The 12,582-nt window shown below is 40.1% G+C and overlaps 3 protein-coding genes across 6 annotated transcripts in view; 2 read left to right on the forward strand and 1 right to left on the reverse strand.

The window, feature by feature from the left end:
- LOC108232114 (glutamine-rich protein 1) overlaps positions 1–4,662 on the forward strand; it is a 12,092-nt gene extending 7,430 nt beyond the window's left edge. For all 3 annotated transcript variants that reach the window (XM_017409706.3, XM_017409708.3, XM_017409707.3), the window contains exons 10-12: positions 922–1,070; positions 1,829–1,919; positions 3,521–4,662. In XM_017409706.3, the coding sequence (XP_017265195.1) occupies positions 922–1,070; positions 1,829–1,919; positions 3,521–3,707 (427 nt within the window). In that variant the 3' untranslated portion in view covers positions 3,708–4,662. The remainder of the gene's footprint in view (positions 1–921; positions 1,071–1,828; positions 1,920–3,520) is intronic.
- On the reverse strand, positions 2,049–9,948 carry LOC108232115 (receptor-type tyrosine-protein phosphatase beta). Of its 2 annotated transcripts, none has more exons than XM_037976795.1 (11): positions 9,803–9,948; positions 9,384–9,485; positions 8,362–8,461; positions 8,181–8,271; positions 8,030–8,106; positions 7,786–7,920; positions 6,729–6,851; positions 6,489–6,646; positions 6,261–6,396; positions 5,536–5,597; positions 2,049–5,433 (listed from the first exon to the last, which is right to left on the reverse strand). In XM_037976795.1, the coding sequence occupies exons 2-11, from the start codon at positions 9,410–9,412 to the stop codon at positions 5,226–5,228; spliced, it is 1,119 nt and encodes a 372-aa protein (XP_037832723.1). In that variant the 5' UTR covers positions 9,413–9,485; positions 9,803–9,948; the 3' UTR covers positions 2,049–5,225. The 2 variants fall into 2 exon arrangements, with proteins under 2 accessions (XP_037832723.1, XP_017265198.1); XM_017409709.3 differs by having other exon boundaries at positions 2,049–5,436.
- A 1,755-nt stretch (positions 9,949–11,703) lies between these two features.
- The window catches only part of LOC108231940 (periphilin-1), a 13,060-nt gene continuing 12,181 nt past the window's right edge, over positions 11,704–12,582 (forward strand). Inside the window, exon 1 of the mRNA XM_017409381.3 lies at positions 11,704–12,080. Within this exon, the coding sequence (XP_017264870.1) occupies positions 12,051–12,080 (30 nt within the window). The 5' untranslated portion in view covers positions 11,704–12,050. The remainder of the gene's footprint in view (positions 12,081–12,582) is intronic.

The raw sequence follows: 12,582 nt of genomic DNA on the forward strand, positions 1-12,582 counted from the left end.
AATTTCTGCTTCTTTCAGCTTTTGTTCTTCTACCTTTTGCAAATCTTCTACAAATCAGCTTCTGTTCCACTTTTTGCATCTTCATTAAACTTCAGCTGTTCAGCATATCTTCAGCCGCTTTCAGCAAAATCATTCAGCAAAAAAAGCATTCACACTGCATTTTCGCAGGAAATGCAACTTCTCTAGTTGTGTTTGTCATTAATTTCTGTGAAGTGGAGGAATTGTCAGTATGCGTTTACCTACCTACAAATCACAGATTATTTGTGATCGGTGCTGTCAGAAACATGCAGATGTTTTTCTTTTGCTCAGTTCTAGTAACATTTAGAATAAACAGTTTTCATTCTTGTTTTAATGGTTTAAAACCAGTATTTATAAAAAAATTCCCTTCTCACCCTCTGCGGGTGGTCTTGTTTCATCCTCTGAGCTCGGGTCCTCTACCAGAGGCCTGGGAGCTTGAGGATTCTGCGCAGTATCTTGGCTGTGCCTAGAACTGCACATTTCTGGACTGAGATGTCTGATGTTGTCTGATGATGTTTTATATATATATTTATTTATTTATTTGCCAGACCTGCCAACTTGTAGCTTTTTGCATTAGTTTTGTCTTTAACGTGTGTTGATGGGGGATTTCAAATATGTAAAAAGCAGCTGAGGGCTTTAAAGTAGTGCAGCACACAAGTGCGGAGCAGTGAGCCTTTAGGCTAAGCATTCGAGCAATCATGACTCTGGGTTTGCATTTTTGCTTTCACCTATTTGTTTACAGAATAAAGTAACGTCCTGTTCAGTAAAGTAGCTCTTAACTTTTTGTCCTTCTTCCCCTTACTGACTTTAACTTTTCTCCAAAGTTAAGAAAGCATCAACCAGTTTGTCTGTGCACTCATCTGACTGCGGTAATTGATTGATTTGTGTACTTTTTCAACATAGGTACTTTCACCTGAAAACAGTGGACCAGCATCTAAAAGTGGCTTTTTCAAAGGTGTTGAGACATACCAGGAAGAGTCCCAACAACCCCAAAGACAAGAGCACCAGCATCCGCTACTTAAAGTCAACAGAGAGGTTTATAGGACAGAAAGGTAATGGCACTGTGTTATTACAATGTATGGTATGGTTCAACTGGGCTCAGCTCTTCCTGCTTTGTTTTAAGCTCAGACTTTGGTCGAATTGAGTTATTTATTACTGCAGCTTGTGTGAAGCTGGAGTGACACAGCATCCTTGTGTTTGTTACATTGACATTTATGACTTTTTTATCTTTTTTCAAAGTGGCTTCCATTTGAGGGTGTAAAGAAATAAAGTGTGGTTACTGAACTGGCAGGCGTTCAGTACAAAAAAGTTTAAATATATTTGATAATGACAAAGTCTTACAGATTTTGTAAATCAATTTTCGCAATTAATAAACAAACTTAACTATGACTCACAAGCAACGTGTGCGATCTCCGCACATTGACAAAATCTTCATAGTTTGTGTTGTAAAGTTTGTGACAGACTTTCAGATGACTTAATAATAGAAGTAAGTGGGTCACTGTGTGCGTCACTGCAGAGTGGCTGTTGTTCACACCAACAAGTGTTGATTGTCTGACCAGTCAGCGGTCTGCAATGTTTTCACACAACCAAATGGTACAAGGATGGCTCACTTGAAACCTTGGCTGAGGTAGGACCAAAAAATCAAAAAGTTAATATCAGTCATGCCCTAAAACCAAAACAAACTGAGCTTTAATGCGCCACCGCGCTGTAACATGTACTATACATAATGAATTGTAATTCATGCTGATATGTCTAAAATTAACCCCCATTTTTAGGCTACGCTGACTGTAAGTTTCCTTTTTTTATTCAGTGACAGATGACATGTACTCAGAACAGCTGGAGGACCCAGAGAACCCGCTGCGTTGCCCTATCAAGCTCTACGATTTCTACCTCTTTAAATGGTAAATATGTAACTTAAAAAATGGTATAGAGATTCGATTTGAAAATCTAAAATGACAAAATAAGAAGTATAATTTGGTTGGTAACACACACAAAACAATATGTCAATAACAGCAGTTTATCCATCAAAGGAAATTTTAAAAAAAGCCTTTATTCAATGCATTTAGTTTATAAAAACCTTTAAAATAGGCTCAGAAGGAGCCTCCCCAAACCTGCTGTTTTGTACTAAATGTGCAAATACTCCAAATAAGTTTATATTCATGTACATACTTGTATCTAAACTTACATATATACACTCACAGAGCACATAATTAGATGTTTCTTATTTTATATATATATATATATATATATATTCAACTGCACACACACCATCACCTATACTTCATATATTAACACCCTTAAAGTTTCTTTATAGCAGGAACACTATAATTTTTATCCTCTGTACATAGTCATTCTTGATAAGTTCATATGCTGTTTAGCAGTTGATTAAGCCCATCTTCAATTTTTTAATGAAGCCATTGCTTTAAATTTTTTAACTAGTAAATATTTAGTATATATTTTCACTCCACAATTGAAGATGCAAAGGTTTTCATTGCTGTCTCGCCATAAAAACTTTCTAATTAAACCTTCTTCTCAGCGTATACAAGTCTGCAGGATTCACGTCCTCTTGAGAGAAGCTTTTGTCCTTAAATAAACACCGAGTTTGACTGACAGGAGGTAGAGCACGTGTTGCACTCCGCACTAAAGTGTTTAAATGTGAGAGAACACTGTTGCTTAGCAACTGACAAAAACATGGACTGTGTAAAATTTTTCTTTGTGCTCCTCTTTAAAAGGTGAATAATTTATTTTATTTATTTATTAAACATAAGCAACTATTTGAGCTTAGGAAGGTTTTAAACTTATGTGTTTGGTGTCTACCAAATGTTTGCTTTATTAATATTATTAACCGTTAAAAACTAAAAGTTAACTTTTCTAAAAAAGTTCACGAGGATCCCTTTCACAAAAAGCTGTTTCTGTCAAGTCCCAGATTCACATTAAAGGGATAGTTCAAATCTTTGCTAGTGGGTAGTCTATAAAAAAGTTATAAGCATCTACCTGTTGTAGATGGCTCTTTGAATGACCTCATGTTGGAAAATGAGTTTATTTACCACCTGATTGATGAGCTATTGGGTCAAAAGGCGAGTCCGAGTGGGGCCAAGGACAAACAACTACGCAGTAACTTCTAGCTTTTTGTAGAGGATAAAAATGCATTTCAAAGCTTGTTGGTTTGATGTAATATTATGCTGAATTTGGTGTCTGTTGGTCAGCATTTGTTGATAAAGTTAGTTCAACCGTTATGTCCAGCCTAATAGCCATACTGGTTGTCTTATCAACATTATCATTAGTAATTGTCATGTTGTCAGAGTAAGAAGTCACTCACTGTCAGTCTGTTGTAGTTAAGAGGATAGTAATGAATAAAATCAAACCCTACTTTCTCACCTCTCCTTAATTCCATGAAAACTACTTTATAATAGATTGTGTAGGCATACGGAATCCTCTGACATTTAATTAATATGCGCATCCTGAAAATATCCTCATGCCGAGTTCTTTGTGTTTCTTTCAGCCCGCAGAGTGCTAAAGGTCGCAATGACACCTTCTATCTGACTCCCGAGCCTGTGGTGGCTCCCAACAGCCCCATTTGGTACTCGACTCAGCCCATCCCAAAAGAGCAATTGGACCAGATGCTCGCCCGCATTCTTGTTGTCCGTGAGATCCAGGAAGCCATTAACTTGTCGGAGAGCGTGCATTAGTTGGGAGCCGAGGAGCATCAGAAACAAAACGGACTCTTTTGTTTTCACCCAGCCTTTTGATTGCTCATTATGAGTGGTTTTCTATTTTCACCCTTCATTCTTGTCTTTAGGGGTGGCATGTAAATGTTTATAATCATTACATGACTGTATATACACATCCAACCAATACGAGAATGATTCGTCTTACCGGGGCGGTCACTCACTTGTGTTTTTGTTCTGGCCAAAGGATTTGGTGTCTAATCTTTTTATTTTTAGTGTACCTAATTTAAATGTTATATTAGCTGTTGATTTGGCTCACCAATCATGTGAAATAATTATTTTTCTGTCTTGTTTTAATCTGTAATATATTTCATATATATTTGCATCGGGTTTGGTCTGTGCGATGATGTTTATTTTTATTTTTAAACTTTCTTTTCTTTATCCTCTCTGGTCTCTGTTAAGTTCACAGTGAATACCTCAGCGGTATTAAAATTGTACTGAAAAGCCAATCCAAGGCTTAAAAAAAATTATTTTCTAGCTGTGTGAATTCTATTTTCTTGGTATTTCACTTTTCTTTATGTTGAGCTCCGGACTCGCTAATAGTTCTGTTGGAGCTCTGCAGCATTGAATCACATTAGGACCTAAATCCTCCACAAACTCGGTCATAAAACTCCGTCACCACTTACCCCACAGCCACTAGCACTTGCCACACGATGTGGGAGGGGTGGAGGTCTCTCTCTCTTTGCTCTTTAGGACATCAGCAACTTAAAAGACTCATCTGAAAAGGCATCTATTGTATCATACGTGTCTGCTGTACTACAAAAACCGAAGACTCTTTGAAGGGTTCGCCCCTAATGTTCTATAATGTATAAAACTTGTAGCTCCTCCATGAACTGGAATGGCTTTCAGTCATCTAAGGAGAAACAGCAGTGCCTGTGTGTTTTTGAAACATGACCTTTTTTGTACAGCCACTTCACCACGTGTCTGCCTTTATGTTGTCAACTCTCCACATGCATCCTGAGCATTGGTAGCCTGAGTTATATAAAGTGATACACAACGATTTATCAAAAAAAAAAAAAACATCTTAATAAAAAATCTCACAACTATTGGTAATGGAGGTAAACAAACTGAAGAGATGAACAGTGCAGCTGCGCTCAATAGAAGTCTCGTGGTTATCAGGAAAGCTCTTTTTTTTTCTGCTGAAAAGTGCTCCATCCGCAGTATGTCACTGAGTGTAAACGTGTCGGTTTCTAATGAACCCAAAGCGATTAGCAGAATAACAGGTCGGTCCTGATGAGGCAGCTTAGGTCCTCCTGGTTACAATACAAACTGCTGTGTCTGTGCAAAGGACATTTATCGGAATGTTGTCAGGACGGTTTTGTGCCTGCAGGGCTTTGTCTCGTACTGTAAACACAGCATATTTTTCTGCAGTCTCACCACCATTCGAGGTGCTGGATAAAGGCATTAAAGTGTCTTATTAAATCCAGCGTCTCTTGTTCATCCGTGTGCCCTACACATCCTTCAGTTTCATGAGTTCTGTTAGTTCTTATTTGGCTGTGATAAGGAGGGCACTAGTCTCCTCAGTAGGTTCCCAGGGTGAAAAATCTGCTGGATTGTGTTCTCCTGCTGCTCTGATGATTTCCGTCGATGGCAGTGCTGTCTCCTCCTCCGCGATCGGTCTTCCTGTCCTGAGGAGCTCTGTGGCAGGTCCTTAATGTATTGGTTAGGAACTCCCGGACTCTGTGGGCTGCTGCGAAAGAAGAAACGCCTCAGTAAGATGATGTCATGTGTTTCAGGGACCGGTAAATGCTGGCTGCTGGGTGGGAGCTCATTTTTTTACATTTGTTACCTTGCTGAAGGTCCTCCGCTCAGCCAGTACACCAGACACTGATGCACACACATGTACTGGTCCTGAGTGCACAGAAACGTAGGAGCATGTAATGAGAGTGTTTGACAGGAAGCGGAGCAGAACACATTGATTGAGTAATAAACTGATGGATTTGTAAGTAAGACAAAAGGAGGGAAAAACACAAGTAGCCTATATTCACCTAAATACTTATTTGACTCAAAATAACATGTATTGTGGGGTATTTAGTTTAAATAACTCTTAAATACTACAGTTTCTTTTGTTTGAATAATACAAATATAGTTTGGTTGGAGTTTATGGTCGACTCATTGACTGTAAAGTGCTCAAGTCTTATTGCTGCAAAACAAGCCCAAATCATCACTCTTCCACCACCGTGCTTGACAGTTGGTCTGAGGTGTTTGTGCTGTTATGCTGTTTTGTTGTTGCCAAACATGGTGCCTTTTTTATATGTCCTGATGTGTAAAAGCATAGAAATGAAAGACTGTGATGCCGTTTTTACCTATGACTGTATTGTTTACTTCAACATCAGTTTTTTTTTTATGTTTGTTGATCTTGTTTGTCTTAAAACATGTCCTACACATTCTACAAAACACTGATATTAACCTCTAGACAGATCACTTCAGTGGTCTGTATAAAGACTTATTTTTGAAGCACATGTAAAAAAAACATACACCACTATAACTATGCACCATAGTAGATAAACTCACCAGAGTCTGGACCATCCACATCCGATGCATTCGCAGGTCCTTCACAGCACCTTTAATGTCGGGCGTGATCCCTCTAACGCTCAGCTGCATCATCCACAACAAAGCCACAAACGTCCCTGACCGGCCAATACCTGCACTGGATCACAAAGCCAGAGGAATGACTTCGTTAGAGTGAATCAAAGTGAGTTTCTTGGATTGAAGTTTAAATATAAAGGCAAGAGTTCACACCTGCAGTGCACCACGGCTGGTCCCAGATGGGGAATGGCATCCAAATGCTGGCGCACGTGCTCAGTGAACGCACAGAGAGAGGATGGGTTTGGGACACCCAGGTCCGGCCAGGAGGGGTAGTGGTAGTGTGTGATTATCCTGTCGTTTGGGCTGTCCCTCTGAAACCCCAAACACTTTAATTAATCGAACGACAAGGTCATGCTTACACAAGTCAGTGTGCAAAAAGTGCTTCTAACTCACCTGCCGCAGGCTGATGGTTGTGACAAAATAATCCTGACATTGTTTGCGAGTCACTGTTGTCACCTGAAGCAGTCCGTGGTAAACCGTCCCCTCGTCTATTAGCCAGTATTTATCACACATAATCTGCACTCACACAAGGAAGAAATGCAGAGTTAGTCTTGATGCCACATGCCTGGGAAATTAAAAACACATGCAAACCTTCTGGAGTACAAAATGGTTTAATCATCGTAATCTAAATAGTTAAAAAAAAACTTTTTGGAACTCTGATAAAGATTTAGATAAATTACTAAATTACTATTGGGTTTAAGCATAAATTATTATAATTCCAGAAAGTTTTCTCACTTTTTAAAGTCTTTGCATATTAGATTAATAATATGACATTTTGTGGAATGTGTTTTTTATTGAGTGCAATTATGGGAACAGATTAGTACCACTTATATCTGTACATTGCATAAATATATACAGACAAAAATAATGAAGTTACAGAAGGCCTTGTGAGGTCTCACAAGATCCTGCAAGGTAGCCCTCAAAGTATGTGTTGGAGATTAATCTCAGACACTGCTACACCAAATTTTAGCTTAATATCTGTAAAATTGACTTTTATAGCTTTTATCTTGTTTGCCACGACTGCTTTTGCTGTGGCAGCCCTCCTGAATTGGATTGACTCCAAAAGGTAGTTGGAGATGTACACCCAATGATTATTTTCTATGAGTTTAGTTAATATCCGTCCGGTGGTTCACGAGGTATTTTGGTAACAGACACACACACACACACACAGACGTGGGCAAAATATTATCACCCTCACCTTCGGCGATGAGCGATAGTAAACATAAATACATATGATTTTACAGGAGGTGATTCTTGTCGGAGCACGTGAACTTCCGCTATGGTTGTTTCAACTTTGTTGCTACACATAATCCTCATTATGGCGCAACTTGTTGATGCATGGTGAGCTTTAAAGTTGTTGGTGGGTGGATTGTGTTTAAACAGAGAGGAAACAATTTTTTTTTTGCTAACTTTTAATTTAAAAAAAGTAAAAGAAGTAAAAGCATCTCACTGTGTTCCTGTATCGCAGAGCTGTCACCATGACGATTATCCTGACATTTTGCTCCCACACCATCCTCCAAAAGTCGGCGATGGTGTTAGGCAAAGGACCCTGGGTGCAGATGAAGTCTCTTTCTGATCCTCCACCCTAAAAACCACACACATACAGGCAGAAAACATGATGGGTCGAAAGGGAAGTAAAAATAAAACAAACAAACATAGTATGAGGAAGAAAGAGAGCGAGAAATCTTACTTACAGGCACAAAACTGGCATTGATGTAGTCTGAAAATGGATCTGGATTTTGAATGGATAGCCTCACCCGGCAGTGATCATCTACAATCAGATATGGAGAAATAAAAGCATGCTCTTGCTGTAGTTAGGTATAACACAAGAAGCCTTGAACTCACATGGCAGAACACAAGGATATCTGTTTTTTTCTTTGTTGGCCTCCAAGCTTCCTGCTCGGACAGCGAGCTCTTTGCCAACACCTTTCAGCTCCTGAAAGAAGAAAGCCAAAGACCAGGAACACACATGAGAAACACTTCAAAGATTCCATCCACGTGTCAGCTGCTCTTCAGCGTTAGTTACCCCAAACTCCTGCTTAAAGCCTCGGCTGTTGTTGGCAGCCAGTTTGTAGCAACGCAGATTCAACTCCTGCTGGAGCTGCAATCTTGAGAACGTTTCCATCCTGTAAAACAAGATTGTGTAAAATCACGTCGCTGGTCGTTGAATTTGGCGACAATAAGGGCCACAGTTGAGATGTATTGTGAATGCACCAGCCGATTCCTTTTCAGCTTGGAACTTTGCTCCCCTAAGAATAACTTTTAAAACAAATGTAGGCAATAACCAGGTTGGATTTTGGTGAGGAGCTATTGGAACGCCGCTAAACAAGAACATCAAATTTATTGATGAAAATCTGCAGCAGTGCATGTATTTTACTTTAGAGATATTAACAAATATAAGGCTTAGGGTTCCTTGAAGGAATGCATCTTGCCTGCCGCTTTTTATGCCAAATTCTTAGACCAAGATCTACCTGGGAAAGGACCGAAGACATAGCCATGTTGGTCAAAGCTTGTCAATGACATTAGGCAGGATCTCACACAATTTTACCACATCTTGTGAGATCTGTTAGCGCTCAGAGTATGTGTTGCGGATGACTCTCAGCTACTGCCACACTAAACCTGAGCTCAATATCTGCTACAACTCACTGAGTTATAGATTTTTTCTTGGGTTGGATAATGTCAATTAGCTGTGGTGGTGATTTTAAACTGCGTTGACTCCAAAAGGTAATTAGTTGTAGATGTACAGCCAATGATTACTTTCTGAGAGTTTCATTAAAATCCAGACGGGTGGTTCATACTTTGTTAATGCTACATTCCAACAAACACACACCAACACATATGCAGACATGGGCAAAAACATTATCTCCCTTCGCCTTTGGTGGCAAGCAAAAAATAAAAAAATAATCATTTGTCATTGAATGCTAAAGACATGTAAAAGAAATCTGGAGCAGTAAATGCCTCAAATGTTACAATGGAAAGATAATGGAAGAATATGACCAGTTGAACCCTTTAAACAACATGAGAATATTGCATTTTTGTCAGTCTCACCCCATGTCTTCTCCTGTAGACTGGGTCATCTCTTAAACATGCAGTTGGCTGGGAGAGTCAGAACATACAGGTAGGATTTCAGCGCTGATCATGTGAAAAATCCTGCGTGGGACATTAAAACCAGACAGTGAGGAATGACATGTTCTCTGCGTTTACTGTTTGTTTATCTGTCCTCCGCTTATAAACCAAAAGTCTATGTTATTATCAGAATTATTTCATGTCGGGCAAACCATACCAGTCCTGTTGCTGTCTCATTAGAGAGAGAGAGAAAAGGCTCGTGTGAAAGGCGACGCTCAGCACTGACTCAGAACAATTAGATGCCACATGACAAGAAAGAAAACCTGTTCCGACAGGTTCTCAACCCCAAACACCGACAACACAGAACGGCTTTAGCATTCACATATCTGCTTCAGGTTTACCTTAGGAGAGAGATGAATGATTTAAGTCCACCATAGGGTGAGGAGCTGGATTTGAGGAGTGCTGTAAGTCATCCTAAAGTTGCCAGGTTATGATAATACTGCCTGTCGGATGCCAGACTCAAAGGAATGGGATGGGTGGAGACAGTGGGTGGAGAGAAACACGCAAAACCCAAAGGGGAGGTAACTACCTGACCGCCTTAACTATTCTTTGTACTCGCCAAGTTGTTCTCTGTTTTATTACAACATGTTCTTTAATTCTAGGAAAAGTCTAGAAGTCAACCTTCCCCAGACGGATTTTCAAAACAAACAATATGGACAATTTGCCTTGAAGACATATAAAAAATATGCTCAGATAGACAGACAGACAGGCAGGCAGGCAGGCAGGCAGGCAGGCAGGCAGGCAGGCAGGCAGACAGACATATTTTGCTTCTGTTTTTCCCCATACCATGAATACTTACAGTAGAATATTCCCATGCCATGATGCTGCCATCACCGTGTTTGACTGTGACAACTGATTGTTATTCAGGTCACGGTGCTCTCCCAGGTCTTTGAACACTTCGACTTCATGGTTTGTATTTTTAAGAGTACCATTACTATTCTGTTTGGTTTTTGTCACAAAAACAAAACAAAACCCAATGCAAATTATACATCAAGATCATAAAAAACTGAGAAATTTCACCTTAGACAACAATAGGACTTTAATAAAACGTGAGAAAACCCGGCCCTCTTTGGAGCTCCATATCTCGGGCATACTTCACAACAGAAACATCAATCAAAGTTTAAACAGATCACAGATAGATGGACTTTACGTGACTGGGTTGGCATTTTGAGCTCTTTAAAGTATTGATGCACAGTTTTGAAGTGTTGTGATTTTAGGCGATGTTTTCCACAGAACGTCCAGCTGACAGTTAATGTTGTCACACTCTATAACTGTCTAACGTTTTCTTTTCTTTCGCAAACTCTTCTCACTTCCATGATTTTTTTTTAATACATATACGTCAAAACATCAGCATTTTTACCTTCTTTCGTCTAGAGTTTCTCTCACTGCTACAGGACTTATGAATTTCTCACATATCCCCCTCAGGGTGTAGAGAGTGCACACCCAAGCTTTCACAGACTTGAATTTTAATTCTCTCCAAAACTAAAAGTGAAGGGCCTTTTAGCCTGCCGTATGTCTAACATAAAACACTGTAGAAACAGAAAACAGTTTTTGCACAGCTGAGGCTTACTTTTCAGTCTGTTTCTGTTTGTGTTTCTTGCATTGGAAGTTGGGGAGTGACAGACATAGAGTAGATGTGCGGTTACCATAATGAGTCAGTGACAGTCCTTGGAGCATGTGTTGTGAATTACTCTCAGCTACAAACACACCAAACATTAGCCCGACATGTGTCCAGTGAGCTGAGTTGTAGCCATTGTTGTGTTTGCCGAGGTTAATTAGCTGTAGAGGCCATCTTGACTTAGCTTGACTCCACACCTTTATCAGTTGTAGATGCACATCCAATGGTTATTTCCTGAAGGTTTCATTAAAATCAGTCCAGTGGTTCATGATATATTATGCTAACAGACAGACAGAGACCTCTTGATGCGAAACAGCTTCTGGGCCAAGAGTTACTTTCCAGGTGTTGTCACGCGCAGAGCTGTGGAAACAGGTCAAACAACCCGGCGGATGTAATGTGCACCATCAATTTAATAATAATAATAATAATAATAATAATAATAATAATAATAATAATAATAATAATAATAAATAGACAAAGACGCGATGAGGTGTGGCAGCAGCACCTTGTTCATGAAGGACAAATCGGTGTGACCTCTCTGTAGTTTCACTTTTGATAAAAAAAAACAAAAACACAACAACTTATCAGCACAGCCTGAAGCTGATTGGGCAGCTGGAGAAAAAGGAAGTAAAAGCCCGTCGCGTTGTTCACTTGCGCAAGAAAGCGACCGATAATGCTGTTTTTTTTTCTTCTTCTTCTCTCCTCTCTGTGCGACCAGACATGGCTAACGACGAGGCAGACGTCTGATTAAAAACAGTACTAATAAAAGCTCCGAGCGCGCGACCAAGTCCGCGAGGTGGCTTTGAATACAGACAGAAACGGGGTGGTGGTGGTGGGGAAAAAAGAAGGGTTCATTATTATTTCTCAGATGGACCGCCTGACGGAGTGAATGTGAGAGGTCACACGCGCTTCCTGTTCTTGTTCGGACTGAAGCTCAACCAACGTCCGCGAAGCCTCAGGAGCGCGCGGGGATGGAACATGCGCGAGCCTCAGACGCACAGGTAGGAGAAGGTTAAAACAACAATCAAACCGCAGTAAACAGCTTTCGGCCGCGCGCACAAACGGCGTGGACAGCCAAGCGAAACCTGCACGTACTGTGGCTCAGGTTAATTAAATCTTAAATAAGCACACAAGTGACAAAGAATTTCACCGGTCTCGTGCCGCAAAGTTAGGTTTAAAAAAAAAAAAAATCCAAGGAAAGTAATCTGAATTTTTTTTTAAAGTGCAAAGACCGAACACACGGGGGCGCTCCTGAGCACCACAGTCAGATCAGCAATGAAGTGGGCATGGAGCCCATCTTTGCTGTTGGTTTCACATTTTTATCTGTCAGTTTTATTGAAGCTTGCAGAATATAATCTACCAGATGAACACCTTCAAGATGGCTGCCACAGCCAGCTGGCCTTAACCTTAAAAAACCCACAGGAATGGCTGTAGCTCAAACAGTTTTACATGTACTGGGCAAAAGTTTACAGTGGTAGTAGCTGAGACTGATCCCCCCCCCCC

The sequence above is a fragment of the Kryptolebias marmoratus genome, linkage group LG8 (assembly GCF_001649575.2).
Source record: "Kryptolebias marmoratus isolate JLee-2015 linkage group LG8, ASM164957v2, whole genome shotgun sequence".
Lineage (NCBI taxonomy): Eukaryota > Metazoa > Chordata > Actinopteri > Cyprinodontiformes > Rivulidae > Kryptolebias > Kryptolebias marmoratus.

Excerpts from the sequence above, each read along its gene's own strand:
- LOC108232115 (XM_017409709.3), bottom strand. The coding sequence starts at position 9,412 with ATGACCCAGTCTACAGGAGAAGACATGGG. Across the intron at positions 8,107-8,180 it reads ATATCCTTGTGTTCTGCCAT|ATGATCACTGCCGGGTGAGG; the intron begins GTGAGTTCAAGG and ends ATCTGATTGTAG. Across the intron at positions 6,397-6,488 it reads CCAGCCGTGGTGCACTGCAG|TGCAGGTATTGGCCGGTCAG; the intron begins GTGTGAACTCTT and ends TTTGTGATCCAG.